At 45.2% G+C, this 15,260-nt stretch overlaps 1 protein-coding gene across 1 annotated transcript in view; it reads left to right on the forward strand.

Moving 5' to 3' along the window:
* Positions 1 to 15,260, forward strand: part of Ttll11 (tubulin tyrosine ligase-like family member 11) — a gene marked incomplete at its 5' end in the record, with an annotated part of 236,943 nt that overhangs the window by 180,159 nt on the left and 41,524 nt on the right. The window contains 1 exon segment of the mRNA XM_013513286.1: positions 11,660 to 11,905. Within this exon segment, the coding sequence (XP_013368740.1) occupies positions 11,660 to 11,905 (246 nt within the window).

Raw genomic sequence — 15,260 nt, forward strand, 5'->3', positions numbered from 1 at the left:
CAGCCGTTTCTCACCAACAGATATAAAGTACTGGGAGGAAAAAAAAAAAAAAAAAAAGGAATTCTATTTCTGGCAAATTCACGGTCTTTCAGAAGAAAGAAGCCACAAACCTAAATGGCCAGGATGCAAGTTTAGAAAATGATAAATTCCACACTGCGCTGTTCCCACAAAAGAGCATTCTGAGTGGGAGGGGTCGGGGAAAGCTTGTGGGCTGGCAGGGAAGATGAGCGGCGGAGGAGGGGCAGGATGCAAACCTGCTATGGGTGAAGGCGAGGGCGGGACACAGTCCTCCCAGACTCAGATTTTCATAAGAACCTGGGCATGAGGTGTGGGCCTGGGAGTCATCACCATGTGTAAGTAAGATAGATAATTAAGCCAACATGGTGGTACACACCTGTAATTCCAGCACTCTGGGAGGCTGAGGCAGAAGGGTTGCAGAGTCAAGCCCAGACTGTGCAAATTAGCAAGTTAGTGGACCCTGTCTCAAAATTTAAAATAAAGGGCTAGGGATATAGGTCAGTGCAAAGGCCCTGGTACCATATACAGCCGATTGATGTATGGTAGAATGCTTGTCCATCTATGGGAAGATGGGGCACTTACTCCCCTTTCCTCCCACCAAACACAGATGAAAGTCAGGGCACCCTGGCCTGTGCAGGGTCCGTGGGATCCCCGGTCACATTAGTGCGAATCCCATACAGAACTGCACACAAGGAAAGTGGGATCAAGTACCATGAGCTCCTGGCATGTCATGGAGTGAAGATGGCTTCATGCTGGACAACTGTTCCGCAGGGGTTCTCAGATGTGCCGGCACCGCTGGGTCGGGGAGCCCTCACAGCGCGTCAGCGAGTGGCAAGTGAAACGAGCGAACTGAGAGGACTTAACTGGCGGTCTGAAGGGGGCCACTTGACCTGGGACGTGCCTGAGGAATTACTGAACAAGGACACGTTAGGTGCACAGCACAGAAAGAGAATTGGGATCACGGTTGAAAACGAACTGGGTCTGGATGAAATTAGATACCAAAAAGAGACTACAACGTAGGCAAAGAGAAACTTCTATACATAGTTTCCCCTTCTTATTGCTGGCATTCACACAGCCCTATACTTCGGTGCAGAACTGTGTTTAAACACTAAAATGTTTTGTGTTGCAGACACACGCTGAGTGTGTAATTAAAAGCATCCCTTCATTAGTAGAGCTATACAATGAGAGCTCGAGTTGGCCTTTTCTGCTAATTTTGGAGGTGGTAAAAGAGGCTAATACAACCGCTGATTACAGTTGTCACAAAGGCAGTCTCTTGCTGTTGCCACTAGGAAATCTTTGTTCTCCCAGAGTACAGCCAGGCTCTTCCCAGCCCCTGAGAGTAAAGAGTAAAGAAAGACTCATTCTGGCAATTCAAAGTAGAGGGCTGTAATAGTGCAGGGGATAAAAATGTGGCATCTGGTTCACTTAGGCCATGAACTAACCCTCTCTAAACCTTAGTATCTCCAGGTGTTAACTCCAGTTAATATTTGTGTGTAATTAATTGGATTATTGTGAGAGTTCATTGAAACCGTGACTCAAATATTCATTGTCAGATATTTTGACAATGAAGCTATATTAAAGGTGTCAATGTAGACATGAATGGAGCAGTAATGGAGGCTGCCCTTCTGGAACCTTCCATCTCATGAAAGAATAGGTATCCCACAAACAGCCATTTAAGAATGAGTGTGATAAGTCCTGTGAAATAAAAAGTATGTACACTGAGCGCTTAGCGTGGTATACATCTTGGTGGTGATGGTGAGGAGGAGGAGGAGAAGCAGGAGGGAGACAGCAATGACGGTGAATGCACAGAGGATGGTAATGTGCAAAGAAATTGTTGATTCTGTTCTGAAAAGCGTGGAAAGCTTCTTGGGAAGGTGATAGGGAATCTTCAAATATTTAAGGATGTGTTTTCCAAGTGGCTAATTTGAGAAGAGCACGCACAAAGGACAAAGGGAAGGAGGGGCATGGAAAGTGGAAGAGGAAGGAGGCAGAGAGCAGCCCATGGGGGCTCCCAAGCATCCTGCTTGAGACTGAGGACCCTGTCCGGTTGTCCAGTGGGCCTCCGACAGCCAGTGCATGTGAGCTATTTGAAGACTTCCTCTGGGTTGTGGTGAAAAGCAAAGCAGCAGCAAATCACCTGCAGAGAGACAGCGGCCAGCTGCTCAGGGGGGCAAAAAGAGGGACTCTGAGGCCTCTGGGTAAAAAGTGTCCTCCTTCCTTCCTGCCAAAGTGGCTGGAAGGATTTAATGCATTCAGAATTTCACCTGCTCTGGTGGTGCAATTTCTGTCATTTTCCTTTACTTATTTTAAAGACTCTGGCCAGGAGGTCCAGAGAACTGGATGCTTCTCCTCGAGCGGGGGTCTTGGCCTACACTTCCCTGTATGTTCCAAAAAGGAAATGAGACAAGGTCATCACCCTTTTGAAGTTTAACTGTTTCTGTGTGGGGAGCCCCCAGGATCTCTTTTGTGCATTGCGATGGTTGATTGATTGTGTCAACTTGAATAAGAAACACCTACCTAAACAGGCCCAGCATCATTTCTGGGTGTGGAGGACCCAACCTAGGGAAGAGTGTCACCAGAATGGTGTAAAAGGGAATAAAGAAGGAAGGACGACTTCTGTTTCCTTCAGAAGAGCTCCAGTTTTCACTTTCACCTTGGACGTCATCTCCTGGCTTCCAGCATGGACTCTTCAACCTCCAGCATTGACCCTTCAGCCTTCCATCACAGACCCATAAGCTTCCTGATACAGACTCATCCGGGACATCACAGTGAACTCCAGGCTTTTGACTGAAACCTTCAGTCTTCAGTGTGCAGACAGACCCTCAGCACTTTTCCATGCCTGACCCTATGGGTGGCCATTGTAAGCCAATCTGTAAATCCTTATATATGGGGCCTATCTTGGATTATGTCTGTCTCTCTAATAAACACTAAGTGCTACATATGTGGTTTTTGTGACATCAGTACTCCTCTACAGATGACGAGGGTATCAGATAAAGTGTGGATAGTTATCTACTGAGACATAAGAAAATGAGAAACCATAAGTACTGTCTAGAACAAGTGCCTAACATGAGACTTCCTGAATGGTCTGACCAGTAGAGGGGACAATCTAGTGTCCAGTTACCTGGGATGAGGTGAGACAGGAGCCCATATTCCTTAAAGTTGCTAGAAGTGAACACCGCTGTCTGCCTTTGAGGGTTGGTGACTGGACGTGGGCCCCCAAGATGATGCCCAGGTCGTACAGATTTAACTGACAGGCATTAAGGCACTGTGCTAAGCACATTGCTCCATTTTCTCTCCTCATTCTTACATCAGTCCCGTAGGGTGGGTACCCTTATTACCCTGATTTCATAGGAGAGGAAACAAACGCTTTGAGGCCACATGACTTTCCTCAGGTCATGCACCTTGCAAGTGGCAGAGCTGGAGGTCCAGCCATGCCTCAGTTTACCACCTCCAAGTCTGCACCCACAACCACCTGGACCACAGGTCACAGACCCCAGGAGGAGGAGCCACCCAGCATCACCTTCCCTGGCCTGTATGCATAGAATGTTGCACTGCCTGGCCATGCTGCACCAAGTGAAAGGGACTGCAGTGAAGGAGACGCTCGCTCTGCGCTTGGGGACATAGGGCAGAGTGCTCTGTTGGAAAAGAAGTGAATTGGGAGGTCTTTGTAAAATGAGCTGTCAGCTCCTTCATCCGTAAAATGAGAGGGCTGGGCCCGATGATCCCTGAAGGCCTCTGCCTCTCTGAAATGGCACGAGTTCCAGGTCCGTGGGAGCCAGGCGTTAGAATAAGTCCTAGTGTTTGTCCTTTCGCTAATTCATTGTCTGGCCCAGCAGGAGAAATGGTCATGCCGCAACCCCAGGCTGGTGTCTCCTGGGAATCCATCCATGAGCAGGGACAGGGGCGTGGCTGTGGCTGTTGCCATGGGGTCCCTCGCTAATTTGCATTCGACAAACATTCCGTGTCAATGATTCTTGTGAGCCGGTAACTGTGAAGTAACAGATTGATTTGTTTGGCACACAAAACGGAATGGCCACATCTAGATGAGCACTGGACCCTGCTAGGAAGTGGCAGTGAGGGCGGATACAGCCCCTCCCCCACCCCCACGCTGCTGAGCCTGGTGCTTGGGAGAAAGGCTGCATTTTTGATCCTAAGCAACGTTACCACTCTGTGTGCTCCTCTTCCTTCCCGTCTTAAGCCTCCCCACGGTCTGTAAAGCAGAAGATATTGCTCCCTTGCCGTAGGGGAGGAGCAAATGAACTCAGATAAGTTGCATAATTATACCAAGTTAAGATGACAGAGTGAAAAATGCCCAGGCCTTGGACTCAAACAGATCTGGGTTCATATTTAATAACTTTGGAAAGTAGCTGAACCACTTGACCTCATGTTTCTCATCACTGAAATGGGAACGCTTACACAGGTTAAGTATCCCTCATCCAGAGCGCTTGGACCACGAAGTGTTTCAAATTTTGATTTTTTCAGACTTTAGAATACTTACATATGCATAATGAAAGATCTTGGGGATGGGAGCCAATTCCAAACATGAACTCTTTTTTTTCTTATGCGCATAGCCTCAAGGTAATTTTATACAATATTTTACATAGTTTTGTGCATGAAACAATGGTCCATGGTATGGAATTTCCCCCTTGAGACCTCATATCAATGCACAAAATTTTGGATTTTGGAAAAATTCTGATTTTGGATTTTTGGATTAAGAACGCTCAGCCTGTACCACCTAACTCATAGACCGTTGCCAGGGCCAACATGAGATATAACCAGGAAGCTGCCTGACCCTCAAGGTACTCAGTACCTGCTCTCTGCTTGTGTGGAAGCTGCATAAGACAGCAGTGAGAAGCCAGACCTCCAGAGCCTGCCTGCCTGCCTGCCTGAGTTTCTATCCTGGACCTACCACATATGAGCTTATATCCTTGGGCCTTGGTTTCCTCCTCCATAAAATGGCAATAATGATAGCATGTACCTCATAGGATTTTCTCAATATTAAATTTTATAACTTGCAGCTCCTGGCACACAGTAAGTGGTAACGCTGTTGCCGCCTTTGTGCTTTGCTGCTGTTGATGTTACACCAGGCAATGGGACTGTTGTGGAAGTGGCCAGACCAGTATTCAGGGGAAGGGCAGGGTCACTGCATGAAGAGGAACCAGCGGGAGGAGCCCCAGCATGGGTCTGGGTCTTAAGGGGCCTGGAGTATCAGACTAAGGTCCTCACGGAGTTCTTTTCCTCATCAGTTTGGAAGCCCATTTCTCACCCATTTTGCAGTCTGCCACTTTCTTTTCAAATTGCACATTGCCCATCAAGCAAATGGGGCCTCTGTCACGGCAGAGATTTATCCAGCGACAGAGCTGGGCTACATGATAGTTATGTTTATTTTTAGCAACTTCATCCTCCAACTCTTTAAATTAGCTGCAGGCCTGATTTAAGGGACTTCTTTGGTGCATGGTTAGCATTTTCTTCAGGAATGTCGACTGAGTACATCCAAGCGACAGAGAAGACAGTCTTGGCTAATCAGCCAGGGAAAATGCCCACTGACACTCCTCTGCCACGCAGCACCACTGCCCACCAGGCTATCCTACCAAGCTACGGGGCTGCCAGGAACATCACCTAGGTTGTTCTCAGACTTTTTTGTCCCCCATGTCCAACCAGTGGTTGTCAGATCTTTTTCACATGAAGCATCCCCCTGTGTTGGCTTCCTGGCTCAGAAAACACTGCTGCAACATCAGGACTTATCTTCTTGTACCTAGACCAGTGATTCTTAGACTCCAGCCTGCGTGTGAGCCACCCACAGGGCTTGCTAAAACAGACTGCTTGGCCCACTTGCAGGGCTTCTGAGTCAGTAGGTCTGGGCTGGTATCCACAAATGTGTGTTTCTAACAAGTTCTCAGGAGACCCTGTGCAGCTGGCCCAGGCACCACCCTTTCCAAGTGCTTTCCAGCAGCTTCCTAACTCACAACCCCCACGCCCCTGCTCAGCTCAAATGCATACTGGAGGCAGATTCATTTTGCTTTGCCACAGTTCCCATCTGCCACTCCTCCCCTCAAAATCTACCATGCCTTCAGCTATCAGCAAGAAATCAAATAATAACAAGTGCTGGCGAGGCTGCAGGGATAAAGGAAGCCTTCTGCATTGTTGTTGGGAATGTAAACTAGTACAACCACTGTGGAAATCACTATGGAGATTTCTCAAAAAACTAAAAACAGAACTTCCATCTGACCCAGCTACTTCCCTTTTAGGCATCTTCCTGAAAGAGTGAAAGATGTCCTAGTACAGTGATACATGCATACCCATGGTTATAGCAGCACAATTCATAATAGCTAAATCTTGGAAACAGCCTATGTGTCCATCAACAGATGAATGGATTTTTAAAATGTATTTATACACAATGAAGTACTACTCTGCCATGAAGAAGGATATATCTGAGTCATTTGTAGGAAAATGAATGCACCAAAATGTTAAGTGAAATAAATCAGACACACAAGCTTAAATATCACAAAATTTCTCTTATATGAGAAACCCAAAAGATAAATAAATTAAGAGCAAAATAAAAGATAGATAATAGGAATAGGGAGATGGATCTTTTGCAACTGAGAGGGGACAAAGAGGGGGAAGGAGGCTGGGAAGGGGACGTACATGCAATGTACATAAAGCAACACCCCACAGTGAATGTTATCATTATGCACTGCAAATATATGCTAATAAAATTTTTTGAAAAGAAAAAATCTCCCACATTCTCATTCCCTGCATGACCAAATCCAAGCGTCCCTCTCTAGAAATCAAAATTAAGACCAAAAACTACACATCTGTCTGGTGATAATACCGCCAAGTCATTGTTCACATATGGGCCCATCACATGCTACTAGCAGGTAGGCACTGTCCTCATCCTGTATCTAAGGCCCCGAGACATGTAAGTGCTTAGGAAATGTTTCATGAATGGACAAATGGTTGACAACATGCTGAACTAGAAACAGAAAATTTCTCAAGAGACAAATCAAGCAACACCTCTGAAACTAGAATTTGACCTGTCATGGCTTGTGTCTAGCTATCCCCCGCAAAGCCTCATGTGGTCATAGGTGAGGATTTTTAGAGGTGATTGGATCTAAAGTGTATGATGTTGGGATTAAGAGTGTGTGATTACTAAATTAGTTCACTGATTGGTTTGCCATGGTTCTGGGCATGGATAATCAGAAGACCCACGTTGAGTGTGAAGGCTACCTGCCCTAAGAATATGTAGCCTGGATAGAATGTAAAGGACAGAGAGCGGGCTGCTGTTTTTGCTTGCTGCTTGCTGCTTGTGCTGCCTCCTGCCTGCCATGAACTCTTTCTTTTCTGTGATGCTCCTCTGCCGTGTCCCCCTATCTTGGAACCAGTTAATTATGGACTGAAACCTCCATAAACTGTGAACCAAAAGAAACCTTTCCTCCTTTAAAAACATTCCAAAGGACTAGTAAGCTTGGTTTATATTTTCTTTACCAGTCACTTTTATTTCACAAGCACAACATTTCCATTAAAATGCTGTTAAGTAAAAACAGGATTTTACCATATTTGTGATGGCTTGGATTTTGATGTGATAATTGCAATTATTTCCAGCAAAGATACCATTTCTCATTGTTTTATTTCCTCTTATATATCAGTTATGTTTTTAGTGTCTTCTTCTAGTTGAATAAAACCACTTCCCCTTAAATTTGTTGTTCAGAGTCCATGGAAATGTTATCTTAGCTATGAGGGTGCTTTTTATCTTGAGGTTACTAATAGGGATTCAGGAAGGATGGAGAATAGTAGCCATCCAATAGATGACTGAAAGGCATGTGAGAGACTGTCATATAGGAGAGAAAACAGATGCATTCTGCACAGCTCTGGGGCAGTAAGGAAGCAGAAGGTGGACTCTGGAGGGAGACATCCCCTGACATGACGTTGGGAAAACCTGTCCTGTCTGAGAGATCCTGAAGGTGCCCCATCACTAGGGCAACCCAAGCTAAGGCCAGCACCCTGGATGATGTGCTGTTTAAATGACCCACTGGTGTTAATGTCACTGTCTGCCTGCGTTTAAATTTCTTCTCTCAACATTGTTATAGATAGCAGTAATGGTCACACATTGTGAATGTACCAAATGCCACTGAGACAATCACTTTAAAATAGTTTCAATGGTAGATTTTATGCTAAACAAATTTTTACACAACAATAACAAAATGATGTCAGTTGGCAGAATGATCTCCAGAGCCGCTGCTGGCTGTAACATTTGATGCTCCGTAGAGCGCACATCATCCAGGGGACTGAACACTAGGCTCTATTTAGTTAAATGACAGGTCATGCTGACACTAACAGCGGAGCAATGATTATTACATTATGGCTCAGCCTCCAAGCAGAGTGTTACAAGTCCGCAGGAAACATGCTCATGAAAACATATAAATGCCCTGGGAAGATCCTTGTGATGTAGTGTAAAGCACAAAAAGGACTTACACTACATGAATTGTTAGCCTAACTATAAATATAGATATCAGAATTAACACTTGAATGGTGGAATTACAGACAATTTTGGTTCTTTTATCTATTTCTCAAAATGCCTACAAAGAGCACCAATTACTCTTACTATCTAAAAAAAAAATAAGTAAAACTCTTTGAAATATGAAAACAAATAGCAGTATTTAGGATTTTGTAATCTGCAGTGTGTTTGTGAATCTTGATGTACCTTGAACTAGGAGGATGGTAAAAAAAAAACAGAAAGAGTGCTGTATTAGAAGAATTTATTTATAATCCCAGTTCAGCCAGAGCAAAGAGGTACTGCATCTTCCTGAGCCTCAGTTTCCCCGCTTGGAACAGGAGTATAATCGAAGTCTCTTTCATGGAGTTGCATGAAGAGCAAATGAGATCACAAATGTGGGACAGGTCTGTTGATTGAGTTGGTTCTCAGAGCTATTATCATTGTCTCTTGGAGTGTTCAGACTATACATTTCCAAGTCTTCCCTTCAACAAAACTTCCTGAGTGCTTCTCATGTCAGTAACTGCCACTTATCCAGTAATTTAAGAGCTAATTTCTGCTAAGAGTGTCACTTTTTTCCTCATTTTTCTTCCTACAACCTTAGTGGGAAAACACTTCATTTCATCTGAAAAGTAACCACCTGACTTTTATTTACTGGCTGAAGTTCAAGGTGAGGATGACAAAACCATTCTTGCTGGGGGAAAATTGCACGGCCCTGGGAACATCTGCCTCCTCCAAGGAACGAGGGCTTTCCTTTATCAGAGAGAGCATTTGTTTCCCCTAGACCCTCCTGACTGTGACCTTTAAAAGAGATTTTCCCTCATGCTGCTCTCGTCTGTCCTCTGCTTGTCCTTGTTTTGAGGCTAGTGTTAAGATCTACTTTGAAGGAACTGAGAACAGGACTTCCGGGGCTTGCTAGTCACATAAGGAAGCTCTGTGTCCCAGAGGCTGGCTCCTAGGACTGGCAAGAGGAGAGGACCATTTGGGCAGAGCTTTCAAGCAAGATGTTTCTCTATGGAACTTGTTTGCCATTTAAAAGGGCTTGTGGGGCACCAAGCATCACAATACTAGTATTTCCTTTGGGACTCACATTGCTATTAAAAATGAAATTTCCCAATTCAAAAATTCAGTGAAGTAGTCCCTAGGACCTACTATGTGCCAAGTCTGATAGATACAAGAATTGAATAAGATATGGTCTGTGCCTCAAATGAGCTCACAACATAGTACGAGAGGCTGGCACAGAAACCAGTGCAGCATGGATGTGACAAGTGGGATGGCACACGAGTTCTAAGGCCATTAGTGTGGTCAGGGAGACACATCAGAAGGTTTTGAAGGTGCAAGAAAAGTGTGCCAGGTAGCTAGGGCCAGGGGAAGCAGGTACAAAGTCACCGACATAGCCCAACCTGGAGATAGAAGGCATGCTGGCTTGGACATCAGGCAAGGGCACGAGGCCATTGCATAAAGAGAAGAAGAGTAGAAAACGGCAGTGATGATGAGCTCAGTACCATGAGGCACTGCTCTAATTTTCCTGGATCAACTCATCAACCAGGCAGTATTCATTGGCCATGTCTAACATGCTCAGTGTCCTATCTTAAGAGTGGACACAACAGGTGAGAGGTCTCCCTTGTCCCAGCTGTGGGCAGACCAGGAGCAGGAAAGGAAACCAAGTAGCAAATACAGAAAGAAACACTGGGTGCAAAAGGGGGTAGTGGCCCCTGGTCTGTAATTCCAGACCAGTGGGTAGAAGGTGAGAGGAGCGGAGTTCAGGGCCTGGCAGCAGTGGTATGCCTTCCTAGGCAGGACCTGAAAATGAAAATGCCTGGGAAGAAACCAGGAAGGGCCTTGAATGCTAGAATGAGGACTGCAGACTTGGGAGTCCTAGATTGTTAACTAATAAGTGGTCCAACCAAGTGTGCTTTCAAAGAGGCTGACTCAGGTGCCAGCCTGGTGAATGAATTAAGGATGGTATAGTGGATAAGTTTGTGTCAACTTGACTGACTTGGGTCCTGCCTAGGAGATTAGTGAAGCACACTACTGGGAGTATCAGGGTGGGACATGGAGGTGTAACTTTGGGTCCTAAACATGGTCCCTGGCCCCCTCCTCTCTGGCACTGTTCCCCTGATCTGCTTCCTGATTGCTGTGAACTAGGCAGGTTTGCTCCACCACACCCTTCTGCCATGAGGCGTCTGCCTTGGAACCAGCAGACCATGGACTGAATCCTTTGAAACCACAAGCCAAATTAAACCACTCCTCCTTGAAGTTTCAAATGTTAGGTGTTCTGTTCAGCAACAAGAAAGCTGGAGGCAGGAGGACCTGGTCTGAAGCCTAAGTGGGCACTGACAAAGCCCAGGTGGGGCCAGAGTAGGTGTGGCTTTAAAGACTAAGGAGGTGGGACTGGCTGTGGAAACAGAGGAAGAAGAATGGTTGACACTAACTCTGGATTTTCCTGCTTGGGTAACTGACAGATGGTAATGAAACTTAGGAGACAGCAGCCCCAGATGTAGAGTGAGTGGAAATGACATGTGGGTGTAAAGGTGAGAAAGGCCTTCAAAGCTAGAAGTAGATCTCTGAGAGTTATTTGCTGCTAATTTTCTTAACTATCAGAATAATTTTAGAATAAAATATCCGGACTAGGGAATCACACTATGATCGTTTTTTGTAGGAGTTCCAAATAGGAAAAGAGTTAAGCCAGAAAATGTAATTGTTCCTATTCCTAGAATTGGGTAACTGATGCATCTTTGCAAATTGTTCATTGAACTGTGCCTCTGGCTTCTTGCCAGCCCCCAATGAGATTCTTATATTTCTTAATTATTCAATTACTACTCATAAGTAAGAGTTTGAAATCAAACCCAGACTGCTCCACAATAGACTATTCTTTTGGATCATGACTACAGAAAAGGAAGTTTTCCGTATTGGGAAACCAGGCTGGTAGAATGGAGGAAGCAAAAGTTTCCAGTCATGGCCCTGCCCTTGGTTGCAGTCCTGGGTTTGCCACGTACTAGCTGTGTGAGCCTGTATGGTCATTCCTCAGAAGCTGAAGTCTGTAAAATAAAAATAATGATAATGCCCACCTGCTGAGCTTGCTGCAATCTCAGGGGAAGGAGAAGATGCCAAGGGAACGCTACATCACGGCTTCCTTGTGTCCTTTAGGTCTCAGCAGCTTGAGAAAGCATCAGCCGGGAAGGAAGACCCTCTGGACAGTGAGCAGGCTGCCGCCCCTGACACCAACCCCGAAGCCCACCTGCCCTCCATTTGCCTCAAGCAGGTGTTCCCCAAGTATGCAAAACAGTTCAACTACCTGCGCCTGGTGGACAGGATGGCAAATTTGTTTATCCGGTTCCTGGGAATCAAGGGGACGATGAAGTTGGGACCAACCGGCTTTCGTACCTTCATAAGGTCAGTGGGACCTTATGGCTTGGGCTTTGATCAGGATGGAGTCCAGTCCCAAAACTACCTGGTCAGATCTCCCTGACTGCTCTTGGGCAACTCTATGATGCTGGATTGGTACCCCATCTGAGGTTGGGCTGGCCTTATGGCAGGCACCAGCTCTGGCATGTAGATGATTCTTGTTTGCTACATGAATCAATGAATGTTATGATTGTGAAAGCAGTCACAGCCTTAGGTTCATGGTCAAAAAACAATTCTACACTACTGCATTAGTCTGTTTTTCATTTCTTTAACAAAATACTTGAAGTTGGATAACATTATAGAGAAAAAAGGTTTAGCTCACAGTTTTAGAAGCTAAAAGTTCAAGGTCAGGAATTCACCACACTGGTTTGGCATCTGATGAGGTACTTGTGGCAGATAGTGTCATGGTGGGAACACATGCAGGAGAGAGAAGTCACATCCAGACAGGGAGCTAGAAAGCAGCTCACAGGCGGGCTCATTCTTATAACAACTTGCTCTCCTAAGAATTAACTCAGGGTCCCACAGGAACTGCTTTAATCCCTTCCAAGGGTCCAACCCCAGTGACCTAGGTACCTCCCACTAAGGCGTCACCTTTTAAAGGTTTCATTTCTTACCAAAACCACACTGAGGACCTTGCCTCCAGCACAGGAATCCTTGGGGGACACACTCACACTGGAGCAGCATCTTGAGCTAGGTCCTTAAAAGTTCATTAATAATTGCCCCTAGGAGTCAGATGGACCTTGTGCTCCTTCACCTGGGGGTCTCACAGTGGTACGCAGCTGCGTTCTGACTGTTTATGAAGCCACCACAGAGCAACAAAGCACATCTTTTCAAAGTGTCAGTTTTGGGAAGGAAAAGTTAAATAATTCAACTGGTAAATAATTTAGTGTGTTTATTCTAATATAAAAATAACATGGTTATATTAGAGAGACTAATACAAAATTTGCATGAATTTTAAAGATAAAACATGAGACAGCAGAGAGGTAGAAGGTTCACTACAGCCTGCAAAATAAGCAGCTTCCTAAATTAATCATTAATTTGCTTCTGCCCTGTGGGCAAGATCACGATCACCCCCGAACCTCAGTGACTTTCTCCTGTTAACCAGGCTGGAGCTACCTGTGGCCTAGGATTGTGTGTGTGAGTGAGGTTAGTTAAGCCTGGATAAGAACATCTAGCGTGAAGTAAGTGATCAGTTAATGTTAGTTTCTTCCTCCCATACTCAAAGAATATATATTTATATGAAACTTACATGCAAAAGCTCCTGCACAGGGTGTGGAACAAGGTAGGTTCCCATTAAAAAATGTGTCAAACAAAGGACTCTAGAGTCCTCCAGCAGATATGAATGGGAACAACAGAGAATGACCCCTTAGCAGTTAACTGTAGCATGGACACCTCAAAAAAGTCTCTGCCGACCCTCAATGCCGCTGTTTTCCCTCATTGTTGGTTTGAATATTTCGACTCTGTGCCTCAAAATCATACTCTTCACAGTTTTATTCATTAAAGGAAATACTTAGAAATCTTGATTTGAAAACCATGCTCGGCAAAGACTTTTCTTCAAATAAAGTGCATCAGTTCTAACGCTACCTATCGGATAGTCTTTTTTTCAATTTTTGTAATTAGTACCTGTTTGCAGTGCACACCTTGTGTGGAGCTGGGTTGTGTACACAGTGCATCTCAAATTGTTTCATCCCCTTTCCCTTCCTTTCCCCCTCACTCACCCTCTTGATCCCCACCCCATTTGAAGATCAATCTCCCTGTTTTCTATTATCTATCTCTTAGTTTGCTCTTTATTTATAGTTTGGGTTTCTCAAATAAGAGAGACCATGTGATAGTTAAGCTTGTGTGTCTGATTGATTTCACTTACACTGTGGTCAGGGTGCATCCATTTTCCTACAAAGGCTCAAGCTTATCCTTCTTTACAGCAGAGTGGCGCTCTGTTGTGTATAAATACCACATAGGGTGGTAAACAAAAGTACTGGCAGGAATTTCTGACAGTTGAGCAAAGCTTAAGGTGTGTGCGAGGTGATGCTGGGAAGAGCTTTGCCTTAGTTTCAGGGTGAGAGACTTGGGGGAAGGGAAGCCAAGGAGCACAGGTTTGGGACTGGATCAGGTCTGGCTTCAGGATCAGGCATATTACTTAATATCTGTGTGGCTTTGGGCAAATCCTTTATCTACTCTGAGTCTCATTCTTTCATCTGCAAAATGTGGACGATCATTCCTGCCTTGCACAGCCACTGTGAGTTGAGATATAACATATCATAAAGCACCTGGCCCAGTGCCTAGTTCATAGGAGTCACGTGATTACTCTCTCCATCAGGCAGTGGAACTTTTCAAGGAAAGTCAGCAGGGACACATTATTTGCCCTTATAGGCTCTGACTTACGTAGGAACTGCATTTGACTTCCGCGAATAAGAGTCTTATGTAGAAATGGCTTGAATAGTGAGTATTCTTTTATATAACAAGGAAGTTGGTAATGGATTTTAGAGTTGGCTAAGACTCCAAAATACAATCAATGTCCCACTTTTTTGCCTTTCTGCTGATCCATTTTAGCATGTGCTTCCAGTTTCAGAGTTATGTCACAGGACGGCCATCATGGTTGAACGCCAGGTAGGAAAAAGGCAAGAAGACCAAAGGTCTCTAACAGAGAAATTAGATCCCCTTAAAAGCTTTTCTGAAAGCTGTATCCACTTCCATCTTATTGTCCAGTAACATGGGAAGTTGGGAAATAGACATTTTTCTGTGCATCTGTGGCTTCATTATAGAGAAAAAGAAGAGAAAGAGAACAGTTAGGTAGGCAGTCTTGGCTCCTTTGTGATTCTTGAGCCTTGGAATGTAAGGAAACAACCAGTGATGCTAGACGCAGCTCACGAGGGTACTCGAGACACAATGGAGGCACACAGGGAGCCAGGGGAGCGGTGCGATTGAGGGAAGAGGGGACTTCGGCATGACATGTCCATGGGCCCAGACCTCCTGGAGCAAGCCAGGGACTTTCTGGGCAGCTCTCTGCACTACTCCACAGGAGTCTCAGTTCAGGACAGTAGCGAAGAGACAGCTGGGCTTCGTGTGGCCATCTTAGGAACTACAAGGCACGCTGACCCTATGAGACCTGCCAGGCCTCTGTCTCTTCCTGAGCTCCTGACCGTGTGAACTAACACAGGGATCTCACAGGCTGTGGGGCATGGAGCCCTATCCTGTCTATGGGAAGGGCTGCTGCCTGATTGGGATTATTCAAAAGAAGCCAGACTCACTGATTTTTATGTAAAATCTGGGCACGCACAAATAAAATTTAAGGCTGGCAATCTGATGATTATTTTAACCACTCTGTAGGTTCTACCACAGCGCT

The sequence above is a fragment of the Chinchilla lanigera genome, unplaced genomic scaffold (genome assembly GCF_000276665.1).
Source record: "Chinchilla lanigera isolate Chin_1 unplaced genomic scaffold, ChiLan1.0 scaffold00018, whole genome shotgun sequence".
Classification (NCBI taxonomy): Eukaryota; Metazoa; Chordata; class Mammalia; order Rodentia; family Chinchillidae; genus Chinchilla; species Chinchilla lanigera.